Source organism: Oncorhynchus keta, chromosome 26 (assembly GCF_023373465.1).
Source record: "Oncorhynchus keta strain PuntledgeMale-10-30-2019 chromosome 26, Oket_V2, whole genome shotgun sequence".
NCBI classification, from domain to species: Eukaryota; Metazoa; Chordata; class Actinopteri; order Salmoniformes; family Salmonidae; genus Oncorhynchus; species Oncorhynchus keta.
Window position 1 is genome coordinate 41,055,216 of NC_068446.1, and position 24,674 is coordinate 41,079,889.

The 24,674-nt window shown below is 42.4% G+C and overlaps 2 protein-coding genes across 9 annotated transcripts; one reads left to right on the plus strand and one right to left on the minus strand.

The window, feature by feature from the left end:
- Positions 1-671: 671 nt before the first annotated feature.
- LOC118371257 (secretory carrier-associated membrane protein 5-like) lies at positions 672-14,299 on the minus strand. Of its 5 annotated transcripts, none has more exons than XR_008080772.1 (8): positions 13,641-14,298; positions 12,611-12,689; positions 12,166-12,285; positions 10,303-10,459; positions 9,768-9,869; positions 9,154-9,271; positions 1,623-3,523; positions 672-1,392 (listed from the first exon to the last, which is right to left on the minus strand). XR_008080772.1 is itself a non-coding variant. In XM_035756636.2 (8 exons), exons 3-8 carry the CDS (start codon positions 12,615-12,617, stop codon positions 3,326-3,328), a joined length of 702 nt encoding a protein of 233 aa, XP_035612529.1. In that variant the 5' UTR covers positions 12,618-12,689; positions 12,826-12,933; positions 13,641-14,299; the 3' UTR covers positions 672-3,325. The 5 variants fall into 5 exon arrangements, 2 of the variants coding, with proteins under 2 accessions (XP_035612529.1, XP_035612528.1); XR_008080770.1 differs by having other exon boundaries at positions 672-1,553; XR_008080771.1 differs by having other exon boundaries at positions 1,554-3,523.
- A 414-nt stretch (positions 14,300-14,713) lies between these two features.
- On the plus strand, positions 14,714-24,427 carry LOC118371263 (protein mono-ADP-ribosyltransferase PARP16-like). 4 transcript variants are annotated; one of them, XM_052480857.1, is made up of 8 exons: positions 14,714-14,783; positions 17,970-18,051; positions 19,127-19,259; positions 19,494-19,631; positions 19,877-20,083; positions 20,323-20,494; positions 20,795-20,939; positions 21,630-24,427. In XM_052480857.1, the coding sequence occupies exons 1-8, from the start codon at positions 14,717-14,719 to the stop codon at positions 21,763-21,765; spliced, it is 1,080 nt and encodes a 359-aa protein (XP_052336817.1). In that variant the 5' UTR covers positions 14,714-14,716; the 3' UTR covers positions 21,766-24,427. The 4 variants fall into 4 exon arrangements, with proteins under 4 accessions (XP_052336817.1, XP_052336818.1, XP_052336821.1 ...); XM_052480858.1 differs by lacking the exon at positions 14,714-14,783 and adding an exon at positions 17,750-17,816; XM_052480861.1 differs by lacking the exon at positions 14,714-14,783 and having other exon boundaries at positions 19,060-19,259.
- The last annotated feature ends 247 nt before the right edge of the window (positions 24,428-24,674 follow it).

Here is a 24,674-nt window from a genome sequence, read left to right on the forward strand (position 1 = left end):
CATATACACTCTGCCTCACATACCTTCTAGAACATATACACTCTGCCTCACATACCTTCTAGAACATATACACTCTGCCTCACATACCTTCTAGAACGTATACACTCTGCCTCACATACCTTCTAGAACATATACACTCTGCCTCACATACCTTCTAGAACATATACACTCTGCCTCACATAACTTCTAGAACATATACACTCTGCCTCACATACCTTCTAGAACATATACACTCTGCCTCACATACCTTCTAGAACATATACACTCTGCCTCACATACCTTCTAGAACATATACACTCTGCCTCACATACCTTCTAGAACATATACACTCTGCCTCACATACCTTCTAGAACATATACACTCTGCCTCACATACCTTCTAGAACATATACACTCTGCCTCACATACCTTCTAGAACATATACACTCTGCCTCACATACCTTCTAGAACATATACACTCTGCCTCACATACCTTCTAGAACATATACACTCTGCCTCACATACCTTCTAGAACATGTACACTCTGCCTCACATACCTTCTAGAACATATACACTCTGCCTCACATACCTTCTAGAACATATACACTCTGCCTCACATACCTTCTAGAACATATACACTCTGCCTCACATAACTTCTAGAACATTTACAGGAAAAGTACAACAACAACAACAAAAGTTTTGAGAAATATTTAAAATAAAATCATGTTGAACATCATCACACAATCAGACAAGACAATTCACTGTTTTTTTTTGTTTGTTTTTTAAATATCTGGCATTCATGTACACATCTTCACATATGTTTCAAGTCTAATATTGTATTACACATTTTTGTAATATCCATCTTTTACATTTTCAGAGTTAACTTTCTTGAGACTAAAACATTTTCCACTGCAGTCAAATGTAGCTATGCGGTAGTTCCATCTCTAAATGAAAACATCGATACTCATAAAGGCTACAGTTATTTTCTTCCCGTTTCAGTTCATAAAATGAGATGTTTGTATAAACAATATTCAATGTTTTCTATATATACCATAATCACATCTATACTCATGTACTAACGTTGACAGCCACATTTTATGTTTTCACTTGTAAAGGTTCAACTCCACCATTACCCAGCAGGCAAAAGTGTTTGAAATGATGTCACGTTGACATCATTGCAACCAGATTTGCCCCCTGGGTAATGTAGTCTTTTTTTCTTTTAAAGCATTTGCTTCACAGGGTTCACTTTAGGATTAGTGAGAGGATTGACCAATGGGAATAAACATTCATAACATCTAACATCTGTCCATCTACAAATAGCAAATACTATATCTTCAATGGGGAATTAAGACCAAGTTTTGAAAATGTTCCATTGTTCCCATCATTCCCTTCTGCCCCCTATAGACAGAACTACCTGCCCCCTATAGAATGAACTATCTGCCCCCTATAGACAGAACTATCTGCCCCCTATAAACAGAACTATCTGCCCCCTATAGACATAACTATCTGCCCCTTATAAACAGAACTATCTGCCCCCTATAGACAGAACTATCTGCCCCCTATAGACAGAACTACCTGCCCCCTATAGACAGAACTATCTGCCCCCTATAGAATGAACTATCTGCCCCCTATAGACAGAACTACCTGCCCCCTATAGACAGAACTATCTGCACCCTATAGAATGAACTATCTGCCCCCTATAGACAGAACTATCTGGCCCCTTATAAACAGAACTATCTGCCCCCTATAGACATAACTATCTGCCCCTTATAAACAGAACTATCTGCCCCCTATAGACAGAACTATCTGCCCCTTTACAGATGGAACGATTTTTGTTTCACCTAGTCTAAATTCTTAACTGGGTTACAGTAGTCATAGACTTATCTGGAATGTTCCATCCTATACGTAAGACCTTAACACTGTACACGTGTGATTAAATTGGTTGTTATTATTAAACATCTATGAATTATTTCACTTTATAGTCAACAGAATAACATGCTCGCTCAAAACACACTCCCCATAACCTGAAATAAATCTGTAAATGTTGAGGAATTGAACACCTCTAATATGGCTAATGTTGACGACGCCAACAGAACGTCTGCTATTTCTACTGTAGACAGACTAACATGTAGCTATTAGCCATCTAGCAACTAGCTAAGATCTAAAAAAAAAAATTTAAAAAAAAGATGAATACAATAAAGTCATTTTATGTCTAAAACAAAGTAGATGTCTATTCCTGAGAATCTAAGTGATACAAAATCAAAATTCAACATGGACAAAATTGTGATAATCCTTTTTAAATAGGATTAAATTCGATCTTTCTGCATTTTTGTCATGTCCATGTGGCAAAACTGCATCCTTGACAATAATACAGTACTGCAAAAACAAGTATAAACTGTTTTTCAAAAACATGACAGAACATCACACACCTACCCCACTAGGTCCCTGTGTGGATCAGTTGGTAGAGCAGGGCACTTGCAATGTCAGGGTTGTGGGTTCAAATCCCACGGGGGACAAGTACAAACATAAAGTACAAAAAATGTATGCTCACTATTGTAAGTTTCTCTGGATAAGAGCGTCAAGTCAAATGTACTAAAACTAATGTATTTTTTTGAAACGTTGCAATGGCTCTAGTAAGACAGTGTTGGGTTCTTCTATTCAAAGCTAATGAGCATTACAGGGCAGTGCAAGTGTCTGTCTGGCACATGGAAGCAGAGAAATTAATATTGTGTGTGCGTGTGTGTGTAATATGTTATTACTATGTGTAATAACTATGTGCATGGTTGGAGTGCTGGTCCATGTTAGGAAATAGGTGTTCAGAGTTTTGTAAAATTATTATTCCTACATTTAGGAAAAACCTTTTGAAGCAAAATCAAAACAGTATGAAAGAACAAGTATTTGATACACTGGCGATTTTGCAGGTTTTCCTACTTACAAAGAATGTAGAGGTCTATAATTTTGTATCAAATGAATTACTTAAAAATCATACAATGTGATTTTCTGGATTTTTGTTTTAGATTCCGTCTTCTCTCACAGTTAAAGTGTACCTATGATAAAAATTACAGACTTCGACATGCTTTGTAAGTAGAAAAACCTGCAAAATCGTCAGTGTATCAAATACTTTGTCTCCCCACTGTATATATTTTTGTTATCTAAGAATTATCTGAATGTAATCGTGAATTGTGGTTCTCATTTGATGATCATCCCTTTTCATCTCCCCAGTCTGTCCCTCACCTAGCCTGGGAGGCTCGGTTTCTGCTCTCATAACAACTGACGCGAGATCAGAAACAGACTGTCACCCTGGCTATTCCTCACCCCTTACCTCCCACCCTCTCCTCCTCCCTGCCCTACATGCCCGGGTCGTCATAATTGTAGGTGGGTGCCTGTGAGTACTGGGGCTGTTGCTGCTGCATGGCTCCCTGCGCCACCCCCACGGCGGCCTGCTGCGCTGCCTGCTGGACGTGAGGGTTCTTCCAGGCCCCGGTGGTCCACTCCTCCTGGGCTTTACTCATACTGCCCCCAGTGCCACGGTACATGTTGTGCACCTGGAGAGAGAGTCAGGGAGATGGTGTTAGCGTGAGTTGTATTACTGTAGCACAAACAGAGGACACAATAAAGAGTACTGTCTTTGCTCATGTTGTGCCTGGTGCTACAACACATGTTGTCCCTGCTACGGTACATGTTGTCTCTCAGACTGAGAGAGTGATTTATAGAGTACTGGTCCGGTGCCACAGTACATGAAGCAACACAAACATAGGCATAGACACACACACACACACACACACACACACACACACACACACACACACACACACACACACACACATACACACACACACACACACACACACACACACACACACACACACACACACACACACACACACACACACACACACACACACACACACACACACACACACACACACACACACACGATTTTGTACTGTAGATACGTATGTGGTAGTGGCCTGAGGGCACACAGTGTGTTGTGAAATTAATGGGGATCCATAATAAACCCCAGGAAGAGTAGCTGCTGCCTTGACAGGAACTAATGGGGATCCATAATAAACCCCAGGAAGAGTAGCTGCTGCCTTGGCAGGAACTAATGGGGATCCATAATAAACCACAGGAAGAGTAGCTGCTGCCTTGGCAGGAACTAATGGGGATCCATAATAAACCACAGGAAGAGTAGCTGCTGCCTTGGCAGGAACTAATGGGGATCCATAATAAACCACAGGAAGAGTAGCTGCTGCCTTGGCAGGAACTAATGGGGATCCATAATAAACCACAGGAAGAGTAGCTGCTGCCTTGGCAGGAACTAATGGGGATCCATAATAAACCACAGGAAGAGTAGCTGCTGCCTTGTCAGGAACTAATGGGGATCCATAACAAACCACAGGAAGAGTAGCTGCTGCCTTGGCAGGAACTAATGGGGATCCATAATAAACCACAGGAAGAGTAGCTGCTGCCTTGGCAGGAACTAATGGGGATCCATAATAAACCCCAGGAAGAGTAGCTGCTGCCTTGGCAGGAACTAATGGGGATCCATAATAAACCCCAGGAAGAGTAGCTGCTGCCTTGGCAGGAACTAATGGGCATCCATAATAAACCCCAGGAAGAGTAGCTGCTGCCTTGGCAGGAACTAATGGGGATCCATAATAAACCACAGGAAGAGTAGCTGCTGCCTTGGCAGGAACTAATGGGGATCCATAATAAACCACAGGAAGAGTAGCTGCTGCCTTGGCAGGAACTAATGGGGATCCATAATAAACCACAGGAAGAGTAGCTGCTGCCTTGGCAGGAACTAATGGGGATTCATAATAAACCCCAGGAAGAGTAGCTGCTGCCTTGGCAGGAACTGATGGGGATCCATAATAAACCCCAGGAAGAGTAGCTGCTGCCTTGGCAGGAACTAATGGGGATCCATAATAAACCACAGGAAGAGTAGCTGCTGCCTTGGCAGGAACTAATGGGGATCCATAATAAACCACAGGAAGAGTAGCTGCTGCCTTGGCAGGAACTAATGGGGATCCATAATAAACCACAGGAAGAGTAGCTGCTGCCTTGGCAGGAACTAATGGGGATCCATAATAAACCCCAGGAAGAGTAGCTGCTGCCTTGGCAGGAACTAATGGGGATTCATAATAAACCCCAGGAAGAGTAGCTGCTGCCTTGGCAGGAACTAATGGGGATCCATAATAAACCACAGGAAGAGTAGCTGCTGCCTTGACAGGAACTAATGGGGATCCATAATAAACCCCAGGAAGAGTAGCTGCTGCCTTGGCAGGAACTAATGGGGATCCATAATAAACCCCAGGAAGAGTAGCTGCTGCCTTGGCAGGAACTAATGGGGATCCATAATAAACCCCAGGAAGAGTAGCTGCTGCCTTGGCAGGAACTAATGGGGATCCATAATAAACCCCAGGAAGAGTAGCTGCTGCCTTGGCAGGAACTAATGGGGATCCATAATAAACACCAGGAAGAGTAGCTGCTGCCTTGGCAGGAACTAATGGGGATCCATAATAAACCCCAGGAAGAGTAGCTGCTGCCTTGGCAGGAACTAATGGGGATCCTTGTGCTTCCTGGAGAGAGTCAGGGAGAGATTGAGATTGGTGTTTGAGATATATTTATATTACCTGAAGTATAACACAGTTCAGGCCATATATATTACTTGTCCATCAACTATGTAGTCGACAAATCAGGGATATTTATGAAATATTTTTTACTCTTGTATATTTAGGGAATCTATTGTGCTCCCGAGTGGTCTAAGGCACTGCATCTCAGTGCTAGAGGTGTAGCTACAGTCCCTGGTTCAATTCCAGGCTGTATCACACCCGGCTGCGATTGGGAGTCCCTTAGGGCTGTGCACAATTGGCCGGGGTAGGCCGTCATTGTAAATAAGAATTTGTTCTTAAACTGACTTGCCTAGTTAAATAAAAGTACACTTTTATTTTTTTTACAGGGATATTAATGAACATTTCAGTGTTCACATCAATGAAGGGTAAATGTGCCTGAGTTAGCAGAAGAGATCATATTCACCCGCCTGTAGTACCTGAGATGTGAGTCATATTACAGCCAAAGTCAAACTAAAGCTTGTAAGAAAGAAATACGGACTTTGCTGTAAATTAGATCCGGGCCTGAATACATAGTGTCTACAGTAGGAGTGCTGATCTAGGATCAGATCCCTCCTGTCCATTTCCTGTCTTATTCATTCTGATATAAAAGGCTAAACTGAGCCGAGATCAGCACTCCTCTACTCTAAGACACTTTATGAATGTGGGCCCTGATCTCCTGTTACTATAGCAGCCCATCAAGTTGTTGTCCTCTTCAGGTCAAAGACACTAAAGGATGCAGAGAGATCTGATCTCCTGTTACTATAGCAGCCCATCAAGTTGTTGTCCTCTTCAGGTCAAAGACACTAAAGGATGCAGAGAGATCTGATCTCCTGTTATTATAGCAGCCCATCAAGTTGTTGTCCTCTTCAGGTCAAAGACACTAAAGCTATATTTCCTGGAGAACGTACACCAAGAAAATATGGTCAGAAAGATAAGATGATACAATTGTGGGTTTGTCTTGACAGTTTGCTATTGCCTCAACAGACAAGAGCAGTACTAGAAGTACGGTAGTAGTTAGGAGGAACTGTTTTTTTTCAGCTGAATCATATGTTGGACGTTTACATACACCTTGGCCAAATACATTTAAACATTTATCCTAGTAAAAATGCTCTGTCTTAGGTCAGTTAGGATCACCACCCTATTTTAAGAATGTGAAATGTCAGAATAATAGTAGAGAGAATGATTTATTTCAGCTTTTATTTCTTTCATCACATTCCCAGTGGGTTTACATACACTCAATGAATATTTGGTAGCATTGGCCTTAAATTGTTTAACTTGAGTCAAATGTTTTAGGTAGCTTTCCACAAGCTTCCCACGATAAGTTGGGTGAATTTTGGCCCATTCCTCCTGACAGAGCTGGTGTAACTGAGACAGGTTCGTAGCCCTCCTCGCTTGCAAACACTTTTTCAGTTCTGCCCACACATTTTCTATGGGATTAAGGTCAGGGCTTTGTGATGGTCACTCCAATACCTTGACTTTGCTGTCCTTAAGCCATTTAGACACAACTTTGGAAGTATGCTTGGGGTCATTGTCCATTTGGAAGACCCATTTGCGGCCAAGCTTTAATTTCCTGACTGATATCTTGAGATGTTGCTTCAATGTATCCACATAATTTTCCTTGCTATTTTGTGAAGTGCACCAGTCCCTCCTGCAGCAAAGCACCCCCACAACATGATGCTGCCACCCCCGTGCTTCACGGTTGGGATGGTATTCTTCGGCTTGCAAGCCTCCCCCTTTTTCCTCCAAACATAACTATGGTCATTATGATCAAACAGTTCTACTTTTGTTTCATCAGACCAGAGGACATTTCTCCAAAAAGTATGATCTTTGTCCCCATGTGCAGTTGCAAACCTTAGTCTAGCTTTTTTATGGAGGTTTTGGAGCAGTGGCTTCTTCCTTGCTGAGCGGCCTTTCAGGTTATGTTGATATAGGACTCTGTTTCCTAAGTCATCTTCACAAGGTCCTTTGCTGTTGTTCTGGGATTGATTTGCTCTTTTCACACCAAAGTACGTTCATCTCTAGGAGACAGAACACATCTCCGTCCTGAGAGGTATGACGGCTGCGTGGTCCCATGGTGTTTCTACTTGCGTACTATTGTTTGTACAGATGAACGTGGTACCTTGAAAATTGCTCCCAAGGATGAACCAGACTTGTTTTTCTGAGGTCTTGGCTGATTTCTTTTGATTTTCCCATGATGTCAAGCAAAGAGGCACTAAGTTTGAAGGTAGGCCTTGAAATACATCCACAGGTACACCTACAATTGACTCAAATTATGTCAATTAGCCTGTCAGAAGCTTCTAAAGCCATGACATAATTTTCTGGAATTTTCCAAGCTGTTTAAAGGCACAGTCAACTTAGTGTATGTAAACTTCTGACCCACTGGAATTGTGATACAGTAAATTATAAGTGAAATAATCTGTCTGTAAACAATTGTTGGAAAAATGACTTGCACAAAAGCACAAAGTAGATGTCCTAACCGACTTGCCAAAACTATAGTTTGTTAACAAGAGATTTGTGGAGTGGTTGGAAAACAAGTTTTAATGACTCCAACCTAAGTGTATGTAAACTTCCGACTTCAACTGTATATACAGAAACCACACTGCACATATTGCTAGAGTCCATTATACTCTAGTCAGAGTGAGAAATGTGTTGACAAAGTCCATTATACTCTAGTCAGAGTGAGAAACGTGTTGCCAAGTCCATTATACTCTAGTCAGAGTGAGAAATGTACAAGTCAGGGCTTTAGAGTAAAGTGTGGAAGTTATGGTAGAACATTACAAGATAATGTTTTAATATTGTTTTATGTATCAAATACTTGGATTAGTACTCTCTTATCTGTGTCTGTGGGACTGAGTTGAGCCTCTTCCATTGAATGATTAGTGCATGTGAAAGGCTGGCCTGTCTGCCAGGGCCAGGTGAACCGTCCAGTTTCTCTCTCACATGCAGATGAACACTGGACTTGTGAGGAGGATCCAGTGTCCCATTGTTGCATTAGTATCTGTGTGTTATTAAGGAGTGCCAAGCTGAGAAGGTGACCCTGTATAAACAAGCAGTAAAATGACCTAGAGACAGAAACCTGGCGACATGTAAATCTTGCTGTCTGTTACTCGATAACACAATGTACCTTCGTATAATTCTACACATCTGTTGATTGTCATGAACATTCAGGAGGATGTACTTTGCCTTGAAGAGCTGTGACCTAAATCTGCTGGTGGGTTCTCAGCGATCCCCTCCGGATGATTGTTGACCAGCTCCATTATTGCTGTATGATTGTATGTTTGACTGTACGTTTGTTTTTACTCCACGTGTAACTCTGTGTTGTTGTTTGTGTCACACTGCTTTGCTTTATCTTGGACAGGACGCAGTTGTAAATGAGAACTTGTTCTCAACTGGCCTACCTGGTTAAATAAAGGTGATTTAAAAAAAAAAGTTTTTTATAATTAAATAATAACGTTTGATTGTTTTGAAGAAATCTAAAAGTCTCTCTCCTTTGGACAGAAATATTCCACAACAAAGTGAAAATGTATGTAGCACACACACACGTAGTACTATGGTACCTTGGTGAGCCCGGTGAAGGAGAGGACAGCCATGGCAGTGAACATGATGGTGGGGATCAGCATGACGACAGCGGAGCCTATATTGGTGCTGAAGAAGGTGATGGTAGCCAGCCAGCCACTGGAGGAAGGAAAGAGGAAGAAAACCACAACAAGGTCACAGCAAGTCCACGCCTGTTCTAAAGGCAGGTTTTCCCTAATGATAACAATACTATCAGCTGTTAGGCCTACGGACGAAAATCAGGTCAATCAATCAAGCAAATCAATCAAACTGTATAGCCCTTTTTTACATCAACAGTGGTCACAAAGTGCTTTACAGTAACCCGATCTAGAACCCCAAAGAGCAAGGAGAAGTGGCAAGGCAACTATGGAGGAACCTTTCCCTAGAAGGATGTAACCTTGAGCGGAACCAGACTCAGAGGCGACTGGAGGGCCATAATGGGCATGACTCTCCCACAAAAAAACATTGGTGTTTTATCAGGCTTTTTCCAAGTAAAACATTTTTTTTTTAAAACATGACATTTTGGCCATCAATGGCCTTCATCAGACTGAACCTAGAAGGAAGAAACCTTGAGAGGAACCAGATTCCCGAGAGGACACCCAGGCTCCATCCTTACCAGATGCCCCAGCCTGGAATGCCTATACACTGGATGATGCTGATCACCACCTGGGCCATGAACACGAAGAAGAATGCCATGAAGTTGAACGAGCTGTCAGTCCTACAAGGGGGGGGAGGAGAGAAGTAAATCCGATCAGAAATCCAAGATTTAACCTAGACAGTGGAGGCTGCTGAGGGGAGAGAACGGCTCATAATAATGGCCGGAACAGAGCAAATGGAATGGCATCCAACACCTGGAAACCATGGAAACCATGTGTTTGATGTATGTGATACCATTCCACTGATTCCACTCCAGTCATTACCACGAGACCGTCCTCCTGTAACCACTGTATATCTGGGGGGGGGGAATAGCCTGAAGAAAGGGTTTACTCACGTCTCTCTGCCTCATCTAATGTAACACGGGCTGCGTTCAGTAAGTCAGAACGGTATTCCAACGTTTAATTCAACAAAGACAGTACTGAACCACCAAAATGTTGGCGAACGTTAAACCATACTGAACGCACCCCAGATGTCAGAAAGAAGGATGTACTTACTTGAAGGCCTTGTAGATGGGTCTGAACCAGCACACGTAGGAGCAGGGGGTGAACAGGATGAGCCACAGAATAGCCATGCCAAAGTTAGTGGCTCCGCCCCCGCCGCACATCCATGCCAGGCAGCCAATCAGATTGACCGCCAAGGTGGCACTGTTGACTGTAATGATCACAGGTGGTCAAAAAAGATTAAATAATGATATTAACGGTGGACCTTGCATTATTTACAATGCAGTAGCATTGGTCATGTTTTTAAATTTAATTTATTTAACCATTCAGGTCAATTAAAAACAAATTCATATTTACAATGATGGCCTGGTGTTCATTAGGGCATTCAACGGTAATGGAGAATGAGGGTGTCTGATTGGACAAGTCCAGCTAGTCCCTCTCTGTTTCAGTCTGTTTTCAACGGTTTGGTGCCAAATAAACAGGACCATCATGTTACTGTTTTCCCATTTCCTGTTAGTACAATTACATTGTCTGGGACGGGGACCTTATGTAATTAAAGTACAACAGCACCGTCTGTTATTGGATGATTAATCGAGCAAAGTAAAGTTTAATTGGTTGCTTCAGATTTGTATGACAGTTCGCAGAGACAGGAAAGGTAACTTTATGATTTTGTATCTTCGGTATAGGGGAGAGATCTCTATGGTCTGTGTCCCAAATATAAATATTGAACGATAAAGAGAATATGCTGTAATTTGTATGATTTGTATTAAAAAACAAACACAAAATTAAAAAGCTATCTATTCAACACACAATACAACGACTACTAGGCTAAAGGTCACAAACAAATGATAAACTATTGGGATTATTTATAACATATATGTCACAGGACTTACTTATACAATCCCCAACCTGAGTGATAATGCAAATGAAATGAAAATGATAATGAAAGGTATACGATCATCCATCCATCTATAAAGATCACCATTGAAACTATTAGCTGCAGTTTCAGCTCTTGTTGTCAAGCCAACGGTATAGATGGGAGGCTTTGAACTAGCGGATGTTGATTTAGATGAAAAACCACGTCTAGTAACAATTCTTGTCTGAATGCCTGAAAGTCTTATCAAAGAGCTTCAAACCAGCTACACCCGCCTTCCTGCTATACCTGTGTTTGTTTCCCATAATGCATTGGGTGACGTTAAAAGTCATCTGAAAAGAAAGGCCAAGCGGTAGCAGTAGCACTTAACAGCTTGCCGTTATGACGTCACTCAAGCAATCTACACAATGAATACGCAAAGGACTTGGTTAGAATGGGCCGGCGCTGCCCGGTACAGCACCAGAACCTCTAATCTTCTACTGCTTGAGTACCGACCAACTCTTGTAGAATATTAGCTCTTATACTTGATGACTAAAACCCAGTTTAACCAAGTTCAGAACTAAAAAGCATTCTCGATGGAAAAAGTGGTGTATAAGGCTTGCTTAATCTGTCTGGGAAACCCTATTTAGTGCACTACTTTTGACCAGGACCCATAGGGTCAAAAGTAGTGCACTAAAAAGGGAATAGGGTGCCATTTGGAAGACACCCTGTGGTTAGAGACTGAGTCATCTGTGTCGGTTTCCCAGACAGAACCCTATTGGTCCTGGCCAAAAGTAGTGCACTAAATAGGGAATAGGGTGCCATTTGGAAGACATCCTGTGGTTAGAGACTGAGTCATCTGTGTCGGTTTCCCAGACAGAACCCTATTGGTCCTGACCAAAAGTAGTGCACTAAATAGGGAATAGGGTGCCATTTGGAAGACATCCTGTGGTTAGAGACTGAGTCATCTGTGTCGGTTTCCCAGACAGAACCCTATTGGTCCTGGCCAAAAGTAGTGCACTAAATAGGGAATAGGGTGCGATTTGGGATACCAACACACTCACAGATCCATAGGTAGTAGAGCTTCTTGCAGATGGAGCGGTGTACATCTGGGATCTCATTGAAGTCCTGATAGAAACACGGCTTCAGAGGGATGAAGCCAGGCAGGGGAGGGAAATTGTTTTCTGCGGGGGATAAAAGTAAGAGGCTCAGAATTTAACTTACTTAGTTAGTCAAATATTGAATTAAAAAAATAAAAATCCAAGATAAAATATTAAAGTTAAAAGTATAAGCATTCAACCTGATCAACACACAAGTTATATTAAAGCAGTCAGGTTACGCACTGTGTGCTATAATTGCATGATAGTAAAATGCTTATTAGCAACTTACTACTAATGACTTATATATCTTACAAAAGAGTAGCATGATTCAATATTCAATACAGAAATCACACTCTACAAAATATTCCCACTACTATACCATCCTTGTATGTATAAAGACTGTTCTTACCTGCCATTACAATTTGATATTTTCCTCCAGTTGGAAATAAATATAATTCAGACTAAAACTCAACACCTTAGAAATTATCCTGAAAAGAATATTACATTGTATCAATATTTCAGCAAAGGAAAGTATAATTTTATGATCATAAACACCATAACTGCCTTCATATTATTCCAAGCAACAAACCGGTATGTAGGCTATCAGTAAAAAATATGAAAAACCTTGAGCGCCCAATGCATGGGTCGGCTAACAGTGAAATTACGCCAAAACCGACTCTCCCTCCCAGTGTGCTTTGCGCTCGTAGCCTTTATAGCCCACCGCCCCCGCACCTACAATATGGAATTACAATGTAACATGTTACGTCGATTATGCATAATATTCAATGGCTACAAACCCTACATTCTGATAGCCTCCTGAATACGGCCATTGTTGTCAGTGAGATATACATTGTAGACTGCATAAAATAATCTGTTATTTAATTTTAATACATTTTGATAGTGTGATGATGAATATTTATGATATTTGCAGCTACCGTTCAAACACTCATAGGTTGAGGGTGTTTGGATGAAGGGCATTTTCCCAGCATATATTTTTGCACCAAATGGGCCTATACCACCAGACTGATAACAAACGATGTTATGAGAGCACGAATCAATGCAACATTTTACGTTTCTCCGATGTTGTTATTCATTTTAAAGGATGGGCAGGATGTAAGATTCCGCTGTTTGTATGCTACAATTGCATCGTGATGAGCACTACTGTCAATGGAGAAAGGGGCGCCCTTCAGATGAGTAACCGTAGTAGAGACCTAGCCTACGACACGATGGAGTATTTTCAGCAGGACTCAATAAACAAGTCAAACGATCCAATCCTGTACCAATCTTGCCGCATGATTATTCTACATTCTATTAATGCACGGGGCATTTAGTACATCTATAATTCTCCCAATCGTGTAATTGAAACAGAATGAGTGAATGAAATTAAATGTAAATAAAAGGGTATGGATTCGTTACTTTGGAAAGGATCTATCGCTTACCTCTTTTTTTTTCTCTTACCAAAACCAGGAATGCTGTTACTATGCAACGTTCTCCAATTGCATTATATGACGATATTCTTTATGAAACACAACACACGCTGGTGAAATTAAAACGAGAGACATAAATTCAATATTCGATTAAAATCTGCAAAAACCAAACGAGAGTTTGGGGGTAGAAAGCTATTCCGTGACGTGACGTTTCTCCTCTCTCTTTACGCACATACCGGTCCTACTAGGAAATGGTTTGAGGAAACGGAATCGTTGCTGGACAGAACTGTCCAACAAGAAAACTGCTTACGAGCGGTATTTCACTCTCACTATCTTAAAGGAAAGGTTCACCCATGTTCAGTGTTATATTGTTTTCGTGCATCTCCGAGTGATGCTCTATTGATTCCCTGGGTAGTTTCATGTTTTCATGTGTGTCTAATTTATTGGCGTTCAAGCAGGTAGAAATTCGTCCGGTATGATGTAGCACTGTGATAAAGTCTCTCTCGCTACACTGAAAGTTCATTAGATCGCGAAAACATCTATCATTCCTGTCACTGATGTCAGATTTCAATACTGGCCGATGTCATAACTCGGAAAGGATGTCTTCTCTCGAATGAGCCATTGATCATATTTTTTTGCGATATTCCTACCTAGAGAATTCTAGCACATTTGTCCTATTTGTCTACCAGAGATATTATCCAAAGAAGATGGGAATCTAATTAATGAAGAAAGTTTTAACTCCCGACCCGGCAGACAGTCGACCAATCGTGTTCACGTTGTCATGCTACGTAACGCGGTTGCCAAGCTTTTCGTCAAGCAATGCCTTCTCAATATCAGTGTATTTTGTCGAATAACGTGCCTATTTTCCTCGAAAGTACGTAATGTCACGATTCCAAAACTATATGATATTACACATAGTAAGTTAATTATTTCACATCTCGGAAAATATTTGTAATGTTAACTTCTTGTTGACGAAATTCGTGATAATGTTTTTTTTTGTTGCGCTCAATAGACTCCCATTCAATCATTGAAGGAGAGCGCCCCTTGTCCCAGAATCACACATAATGCACTGCGCGGCCCTTTGCGGCATGGGAAACGTTTCCCGTCTCCTCAGAAGTGCATCTGCTGTTACGAATGATCTGCAGTTTGAACACGGTGAGATTGTAGTCCTAAATTGATACTGCAGTTTGTTTAGGCGATGTTATTGCAAACTAGCTACTTTACATGCTGATATTGCAAAAACTAAAAATATTGTTTTCACATATTAGCGTTAAGCCTGCACTACTATAGTTTAAAATGTAGATGATAGCTGTTGAGGCGCATAATATGCTACAATTCTCTTTCTCTCTCTCTCTCATTTATATACAGTACCAGTCAAAAGTTTGGACACACCTACTCATTCCAGGGTTGTTCTTTATTTGGACTATTTTCTACATTGTAGAGTAATAGTGAAGACATCAAAATGATGAAATAACACATATGGAATCATGTAGTAACCCATTTTTTTTTAACAAATCAAAATAAATGTTATATTTGAGATTCTTCAAAGTAGACATCCTTTGCCTTGATGACAGCTTTTGCACACTCTTGGTATTCTCTCAACCAGCTTCATGAGTTAGTCACCTGATAATCTCCACATGTGACACCTCCTTCTCCACATGATCTCCACATGATGATCTCCACATGATGATCTCCACATGTGTGGTTCCCAACGTGAATCATGGAGAAGGAGGTGTGATGGTGTGGGGGTGCTTTGCTGGTGACACTGACAGTGATTTATTTAGAATTCAATCACCACAATCACAGACAACCCAATTGAGGTAGTTTGGGATGAGTTGGACAGCAGAGTGAAGGAAAAGCAGCCAACGAGTGCTCAGCATATGTGGGAGCTCCTTCAAGACTGTTGGAAAAGCATTTCAGGTGAAGTTGATTGAGAGAATGCCAAGAGTGTGCAAAGCTGTCATCAAGGAAGAATCTGTTTAACACTTTTTTGGTTACTACATGATTCCATATCTGTTATTTCATAATTTTGATGTCTTCAAGATTATTCTACAATGTAGAAAATAGTAAAACATTTTGAAAAACCCTTGAATGAGTAGGTGAGTCCAAACTTATGACTGGTATTTTACTGGTATTATATATATATACAGTTAAAGTCGGAAGTTTACATACACCTTGGCCAAATACATTTAAACTCAGTTTTTCACAATTCCATTTAATCCTTGTAAAAATTCCCTGTTTTAGGTCAGTTAGGATCACCACTTTATTTTAGGAATGTGAAATGTCAGAATAATAGTAGAGAATTTTTTCTTTCAGCTTTTATTTCTTTCATCACATTCCCAGTGGGTCAGAAGTTTACATACACTCAATTAGTATTTGGTAGCATTGCCTTTAAATTGTTTCACTTGGGTCAAACATTTCGGGTAGCCTTCCACAAGGTTCCCACAATAAGTTGGGTGAATTTTGGCCCATTCCTCCTGACAAAGCTGGTGTAACTGAGTCAGGTTTGTAGGCCTCCTTGCTTGCAGACACTTTTTCAGTTCTGCCCACAAATGTTTTATAGGATTGGGGTCAGGGCTTTGTGATGGCCACTCCAATACCTTGACTTTGTTGTCCTTAGGCCATTTTGACACAACTTTGGAAGTATGCTTGGGGTCATTGTTCAGTTGGAAGACCCATTTGAAACCAAGCTTTAACTTCCTGACTGATGTCTTGAGATGTTGCTTCAATATATCCACAATTTCTCTGTCTCATGATGCCATCTATTTTATGAAGTGCACCAGTCCCTCCTGCAGCAAAGCACCCCCACAACATTTTTTATTTCACCATTATTTAAACCAGGTAGGCCAGTTGAGAACAAGTTCTCATTTACAACTGCGACCTGGCCAGGATAAAGCAAAGCAGTGTGACACAAACAACAACAACACAGAGGTACACATGGAATAAACAAACATACAGTCAATAACACAGTAGAAAAAAAGGGGTGATGCTGCCACAGTTGGGATGGTGTTTTTTGGGTTGCCTGCCTCCCCCTTTTTCCTCCAAACATAACTATGGTCATTATGGCTAAACAGTTCTATTTTTGTTTAATCCGACCAGAGGACTTTTCTCCAAAAAGTACAGTCTTTGTCCCCATGTGCAGTTGCAAACCGTAGTCTGGCTTTTTTATGGCGGTTTTGGAGCAGTGGCTTCTTCCTTGCTGAGCAGCCTTTCAGATTATGTCGATATAGGACTCATTTTACTGTGGATATAGATACTTTTGTACCTGTTTCCTCCACAATCTTCACAAGGTCCTTTGCTGTTGTTTTGGGATTGATTTGCACTTTTTGCACCAAAGTACATTCATCTCTAGGAGACAGAACACATCTCCTGCCTGAGCTGTATAATGGCTGCATGGTCCCATGGTGTTTATACTTGCGTACATTTGTTTGTACAGATGAACGTGGTACCTTCAGGCATTTGGGAATTGCTCCCAAGGATGAACCAGACTTGTGGAGGTCTACAACTTGTTTTCTGAGGTCTTGGCTGATTTCTTTTGATTTTCCCATGATGGCAAACAAAGAGGCACTGAGTTTGAAGGTAGGCCTTGAAATGTATCCACAGGTACACCTCCAATTGACTCAAATGATGTCAATTAGCCTATCAGAAGCTTCTAAAGCCATTACATAATTTCCTGGAATTTTCCAAGCTGTTTAAAGGCACATTCAATTTGGTGTATGGAAACTTCTGACCCACTGGAATTGTGATACAGTGAGTTATAAGTGAAATAATCTGTCTGTAAACAATTGTTGGAAAAATGACTTGTGTCATGCACAAAGTAGATGTCCTAACCGATTTGCCAAAACTATAGTTTGTTAACAAGACATTTGTGGAGTGGTTGAAAAACTAGTTTTAATGACTCCAACCTAAGTGTATGTAAACTTCCGACATCAACTGTATATATAATCTCAAGAAGCAGCCCCTGCATAGAGGCACATTTTCAGTAAAATACACTGTGGGACTATTCCAACTTCCCCCAGCCCACGCCACCCAACGTCCTCCATCATCCAACCCTGTGAGCAACAGACACAACTCCGGAGACACTCTGCAAGACTAGTTATCTTTTAATCGTGTGTCTTCAATACGTGGCCGGATACATGATACCAGCAGAGGGTTTCGACAAGTTTACCACAGACACAAAGTCAAAATGTACTATATTGTGAAAATGCATATAAACAAAAATGTATTTTTTGGTCTTCATTTAAGGTTAGGGTTGGGCATAAGGTTGGCAGTGTGGTTAGGTTTAAAATCACATTTTAAGAAGAACAATTATATAAATGGGCGTGGTTTATGACTTTGTAGATGTGGCAACAAGTGATGTCCCCAGCAGAGAGGAAGAGGCAAAGCGAGAGGATTTACTCAGCCCAAAATCTGTCAGCGTGAGGTAAGTGTTCTTGTTTTACCTTAGTGGAGATAAGCCTTTTTTTTCTATTGAGGTCTATAAGAGGTCTATAGGCTTAATTGATCGAATAGAAGTTTCGCAATGTTTAGTCTGTTAAAATGTACTGATATAATTGGATGCACGTGGAATTCTGACAACTTTGAGAAAAACGACTTGGTTTTGCCTGTTGTTCACACGCGTATCTGCCCTCTCGTCGACTAGAATTGTCCCAGCTGTTCGCGCCTGCCTTCGATCACTGAGCACATTTCCATTGTTAGAGCGGTCACTCAGCTATCTTGTCAATATATTACATTATCTTCGTTACCAGTCGAACCAGCGGTTGGTAACGGGCTCACTCAGGTAGGTTTATAAAGCAATACGTTTTTAATATCTCATCTAGCTATTACAAGTTGACAAGTACATAAAGACGTTTTAGTATTGTTTGTGAGCCAGATGTATTGCTTTTTTTTGTCGGATATGCTAATTAGTTTATGCTACGCTAACGTTAGCTACCCAGCTAGCTACCAGCTTCATCTAACGTTAGTTAAACTTATCTTTCATCTTTATGACTGACCCAAGTTTTTTTTTAAAGATAGCCTAAGCTACGTTTGTAAAGTAGCATTGTGTCTCTTTAAACGAAGTGTATTAATTATTTAACATGGTCATAATGAACCAACAGGTTTTTTGACATATGGCACAACTATATAAACATTATTAGCTAACTAGCTATAGCCTGTGGCTGGCTACACATCCAATTTGCACTCAGCCTTTGGTGGTAAAGATTAAGTTAGTTAACTAGGTTAATGCTTTTCTGAATCAATTCTGATTAGAAAGGTCCAGCCATATCTCTATGTAAATCTGATAGTGGTCCCTCCACATTTGAATGGTTTTACACAGTAGCAGTTCTCGCACAATCAATCATTCTGTTTATACGTGTCCATTATTAGCTGTCAGTGATGTCCGTGTACACTTGGGACCTGCGACGGCGTCTCTTATCTCCATTGTCTACAGTGTTGGAAATGCAGCCGCCACTCCCACCAGATGAAGTCAGGGAGCTGGTGTGTTCCTGTCTTCACAGGGACCCAGTAGCTGCTGACCTGAGATGCAGCCTGTTTGTTGCTGCTGCTCAGAGCTACAAGAGGGACTCACTGCTCAGACCCTACCCCCCCAGATACATCAGAGACACTGACACCAAGGAGTTTGATGAGCTGGTGAGGAGTTAGACAGGACAGGAAACACTGATATTTTCTCATATCAAAAGATACTTTTTGACTTATAATTTAAACCTTCAGATGCAGCCTTTCTGCTAGAATTCAAACACATTATTCAGCGTCACTGTGTACCACACCTGTCCAGTTGGTGATGCAATGTACTGTAATCAGTACTGTACTGTGTTGATGTAGCCGGCTCTCCTAGGTTATAGACTCCTCTTGTGTTCCTCCCAGCTGTCAGATGTGAGCAGTTTGCCTGGTGTGAGGGAGCTGGTGAGTTTGAGACCTGGCAAAGCTGACCATCATCTGGCCCTCACACACTGGGTTCTCTTCTCCAAGAGCTTCGCTGTGAAGACACTACAGAAAGACGAGGTAAAGGCAAAGTCAATAACATGATCACCTCACTTTCAACATTCTCAGATTATTGGATGTTCCTGTCAGCTCAGCATTACCATCTTATAACCTACACATAGCGTTCACGTCAAAGGGGTTTGGATCTCTTGGCGTAAACTGCTACGGTATTCTGCTGACAGTTGCTGGTCCCGGGTTTTAGTCCTGGCCAGGGCGGCCCTTGAATATCCTTGTTCCCTCTCTCCTCTCTGCTGCCCCTTCACCAGTATGTCAAGCTCTGTAACCTGACAGAGGCTGAGGGGATCTCTACGCCGGTCCCAGACTTTCTGTTTGAGCTAGAGTACTGCGACCAGATGAACGTTAAGTTTGAGAAGACGCGGGCGGGACGTGACCTCTTCTATGCATTCCACGGCAGCCGACTGGAGAACTTCCATTCTATCATACACAACGGACTACACTGCCACCTCAACAAGGTTAGTGCAGAAAATGTGGCAGTCCCACCAGGCCTGTCATGACGGAGATGATCTTTGGTTCCCAGTCGCCCTACTTGAGTGTGGTTGATATGTTCACAGATCATTGTTATGTTGAGTCAATAGCCAATATTATCTATAGCATCATTTGAAGTTGCAGAGTAAAATCTAATAATTTGTCAGACCATTATTTTATTTTTTTGACTGACTGGCTGTTGTGTTTGGTGATTTTTCCCTCACAGACATCATTGTTCGGAGAGGGCACCTACCTCACCAGTGACCTCAGCATGGCGGTCCTCTACAGTCCCCATGGCAACGGTTGGCGCGACAGCCTCCTGGGACCGTTGCTAAGCTGCGTCGCCATGTGTGAGGTCATTGACCACCCAGACGTCAAGTGCCAGGCAAAGAGGAAAGGTACGTTTGCACAACCTCTAGGATACTTCATAACAGATGAGTGGAGACCCAGTACAGGCAGAGGTGGATATGACTTTCCTCGGAGTCTGGTTCCTCTCAAGGTTTCTTCCTTCTAGGGAGGTTTTCTTCTGCTTGTTCTTAGGGGTTGAGGCCGGGTTACTGTAATGCACTTCTTTTTATGTAAAAAAAAAAAAAAAAAAAAAGGGCTTTTTGATTAATTTGATGGACAATGCTACCGAAATGTAAACAACAGCTACCTCCTAAACCCTGTCAATAATTATTTCCCTAAACATGTTTCAGATTCGGAGACCATTGACCGGCAGCGATCCAGAGCCAGGAACAGTGAAGGAGGAGAGGTCCCTCAGAAGTACTTTGTGGTCACCAACAATCAGCTGCTCCGAGTCAAATACCTGCTAGTGTACTCTCAGAGAAGACACCTGTCCAGGTTAGTACCTGCTAGTGTACTCTCAGAGAAGACACCTGTCCAGGTTAGTACCTGCTAGTGTACTCTCAGAGAAGAGACCTGTCCAGGTAAGTCACCTGTATAGATGGAGCACTACTGTTAAAGTCCAACACCTCTTTGACAAACTGCTAACTGGATGCACAAATGCGGTCAAATATATTGGCACCTTGCACTTAAAAATAGAGCAGAATGTTCTGTTTTTTCTTTTCAAAATTGGTTCAATGTTACCTGCAATTTACCACATGTGAGATGATAAATTACACAGGAAACAAGAATCATTGCCTCCAATGAAATGTATTTGAATTTAGAATAATTTAGTCGATTTTTACTTCAATTTCACTTTAGATTATTATTGTTTTATTGTTCCTGTGCATTTGTAAATCAAACAAATACATTTTTTCAACTTCAAGTGATTTGATCAAAAATAGAGAATCATGCAAGTGTGCCTATATATTTTACCATCTGTGTTATCTTTGCTGCCCTCTAGTGGTGTCTTGGTGTGTTGCCAGTACATTGGGAAAAGGATTCCAGCTTGGCGTCAGCAGCCACTTCAGATTTTCATTGCCGTTCCAACTCCTATATACGTTTACTTCTTCTGTAGTGCAGATGTAGTCTTTTGACTTTGTGTGATTTTTTTTTTTTTTTTTTTTTTTTTTTTTGTGATGTTTCCAGACATTCCCAGGGCAGGTCGTGGCTGGTCAGACATCACTTTGCCATTATGATGAGTCTCTACCTACTGCTTCTCATCTTCATCGGTACCTTCAACTCCACCACATTCCTCTCCTTCTGGAACCGGCTCTTCCGGTGACGTCATGGTGCTTTTCCACTTCAGCCCAAGATGGTCCAGCCTGAGGCTTCCTATGGGCTTAAACCCTGGTGTTTTACTAGGGAAATAGTTTCCTTTCCAACCCTTGGGCTTGACCCTAAGGCACGAGCGTGAAACTCATTCCACGGAGTGCCGAGTGTCTGCAGGTTTTCGCGCCTCTCTTGTACTTGATTGATGAATTAAGGTGACTGATTAGTAAATAACTCCCCTCAACTGGTTGTCTTGGACTTAATTGAAAAGAAAAACCAGCAGACACTAGAGCCTCCATGGAATGAGTTTGACACCACTGCACTTCAAACTTGGGAAGAGCAGTGTGTCAAGTTCAACAACCTGTGAAATTTCAACAGTTTCTTATGAGAAGGAATAGTTCATCTAGACATGGACCATTCTTCTCATTCATAGTGCCTTCCCTAACACAGAGACAGACCAGACGGACAGACAGCACAGGAGACAGACCGGACAGACAGCACAGGAGACAGACCGGACAGACAGCACAGGAGACAGACCGGACAGACAGCACAGGAGACAGACCGGACAGACAGCACAGGAGACAGACCGGACGGACAGCACAGGAGACAGACCGGACGGACAGCACAGGAGACAGACCGGACGGACAGCACAGGAGACAGACCGGACGGACAGCACAGGAGACAGACCGGACGGACAGCACAGGAGACAGACCGGACGGACAGCACAGGAGACAGACCGGACGGACAGCACAGGAGACAGACCGGACGGACAGCACAGGAGACAGACCGGACGGACGGACAGCACAGGAGACAGACCGGACGGACGGACAGCACAGGAGACAGACCGGACGGACGGACAGCACAGGGGACAGACCGGACGGACGGACGGCACAGGGAACAGACCGGACGGACAGACGGCACAGGGAACAGACCGGACGGACGGACAGCACAGGGGACAGACCGGACGGACAGCACAGGGGACAGACCGGACGGACAGACAGCACAGGGGACAGACCGGACAGACAGCACAGGAGACAGACCGGACAGACAGCACAGGAAACAGACCGGACGGACAGACAGCAAAGGGGACAGACCGGACGGACAGCACAGGAGACAGACCGGACGGACAGACAGCACAGGAGACAGACCGGACGGACAGCACAGGAGACAGACCAGACGGACAGCACAGGAGACAGACCGGACGGACAGGAGACAGACCGGACGGACAGACAGCACAGGAGACAGACCGGACGGACAGACAGCACAGGAGACAGACCGGACGGACAGACAGCACAGGAGACAGACCGGACGGACAGACAGCACAGGAGACAGACCGGACGGACTGACAGCACAGGAGACAGACCGGACAGATGGATGGACAGCACAGGAGACAGACCGGACAGATGGATGGACAGCACAGGAGACAGACCGGACAGATGGATGGACAGCACAGGAGACAGACCGGACAGATGGATGGACAGCACAGGAGACAGACCGGACAGATGGATGGACAGCACAGGAGACAGACCGGACAGATGGATGGACAGCACAGGAGACAGACCGGACAGATGGATGGACAGCACAGGCGACGTGGACAAACAGGACAAACACCTTAACACTGTTCCCATTTCATGTGTTTTCCATCTTACATCCCTTTGTATGTACAGTATACATGGTTATCACAGCTATGGTTATAACACCCTCACATGCTGACAACATCGCCCGCGTCTCATGAGCGAGCGTTGCAAAAATACGTGTACACATACATGTTATTCAATCATTGCAGCCACACTGTTCACGCGTGTCAACGAGCGTCTTGCGAAGACGGCCAGCGCTTTGTGTCGCTTGACGTGCTGTGAGTCTCTCCTCTCCCATCTCCTCATTGGTTTTTAGGAGCATATACTCACATGGGTGATTGAAAGATGAACTGAGGTCCACTATCCACTCCAGTTGGTGGTGGTAAATGCACCTTAAAGTTGGTTGCCAACCACCATATTTATTTTCTATTTATTTCACCTTTATTTAACCAGGTAGGCAAGTTGAGAACAAGTTCTCATTTACGACACACAACAACACAGAGTTACACATGGAGTAAAACAAACATACAGTCAATAATACAGTAGAAAAATACGTATTTATACAATGTGAGCAAATGAGATGAGATAAGGGAGGTAAAGGCAAAAAAAAGGCCATGGTGGAGAAGTAAATACAATATAGCAAGTAAAACACTGGAATGGTAGATTTGTAGTGGAAGAATGTGTAAAGTAGAAATAGAAATAATGGGGTGCAAAGGAGCTAAATAAATAAATACAGTAGGGGAAGAGGTAGTTGTCCGAAGAAGAAGCCTGAAGGAGGAGAGATTACTAGAAACTAACTAGGTTTCCCCTTCTATCTGTGGATTAATTATCCGATTAGAGGACCTTGGGCATTTCAGGTAAAATAACAACCCAAGGTTTATATCCCTAGCCAAATGGGACAAATTAGCTAGCGACAGCAAGCAAGCTTAATTGCCATATGTTTAATGCTTTTTGACCTGGGTGGACAAAATCAACATGCGCGTGATTGCGGACGCACGCGGAGCGGTGTGGTCAGCACATAAGACTGTTTTCACATGAAGGAAACCATGCTTTGAGTCATTTCCTGTTGTTGAAAGTAAACGTTATCATGAAGTACTATGTAATATCGCCGAGTACCCTTTTTAATCACTAACAAACAGGTTTTGAGGTCAATTTCAGTACATTGAAATGTCATATTTCCTTCATTAATATGTCGGACGCTTTTATCCAATGCGACCTAGTCATGCATGCATATTTACGTATGGGTTGTCCCGGGAATCAAACCCACTATTTTGGCGTAGCAAGCGCAACAGAGGACAATTGAAAAACATTGAAGAGAATAAGAATTTCAGTGTACTTCCTAAAA

Bases quoted from the DNA above. Each gene is read 5' to 3' on its own strand.
- LOC118371257 (XM_035756636.2), bottom strand. The intron at 10,460-12,165 runs GTGAGTGTGTTG...TGATCATTACAG, and splicing joins GCTCTACTACCTATGGATCT to TCAACAGTGCCACCTTGGCG. The intron at 9,870-10,302 runs GTAAGTACATCC...CCCCCCTTGTAG, and splicing joins CCCATCTACAAGGCCTTCAA to GACTGACAGCTCGTTCAACT.
- LOC118371263 (XM_052480857.1), top strand. From the start codon at position 14,717: ATGGGAAACGTTTCCCGTCTCCTCAGAAGTGCATCTGCTGTTACGAAT. The intron at 14,784-17,969 runs GTGAGATTGTAG...ATGACTTTGTAG, and splicing joins TGATCTGCAGTTTGAACACG to ATGTGGCAACAAGTGATGTC. The intron at 19,260-19,493 runs GTGAGGAGTTAG...TGTTCCTCCCAG, and splicing joins CCAAGGAGTTTGATGAGCTG to CTGTCAGATGTGAGCAGTTT.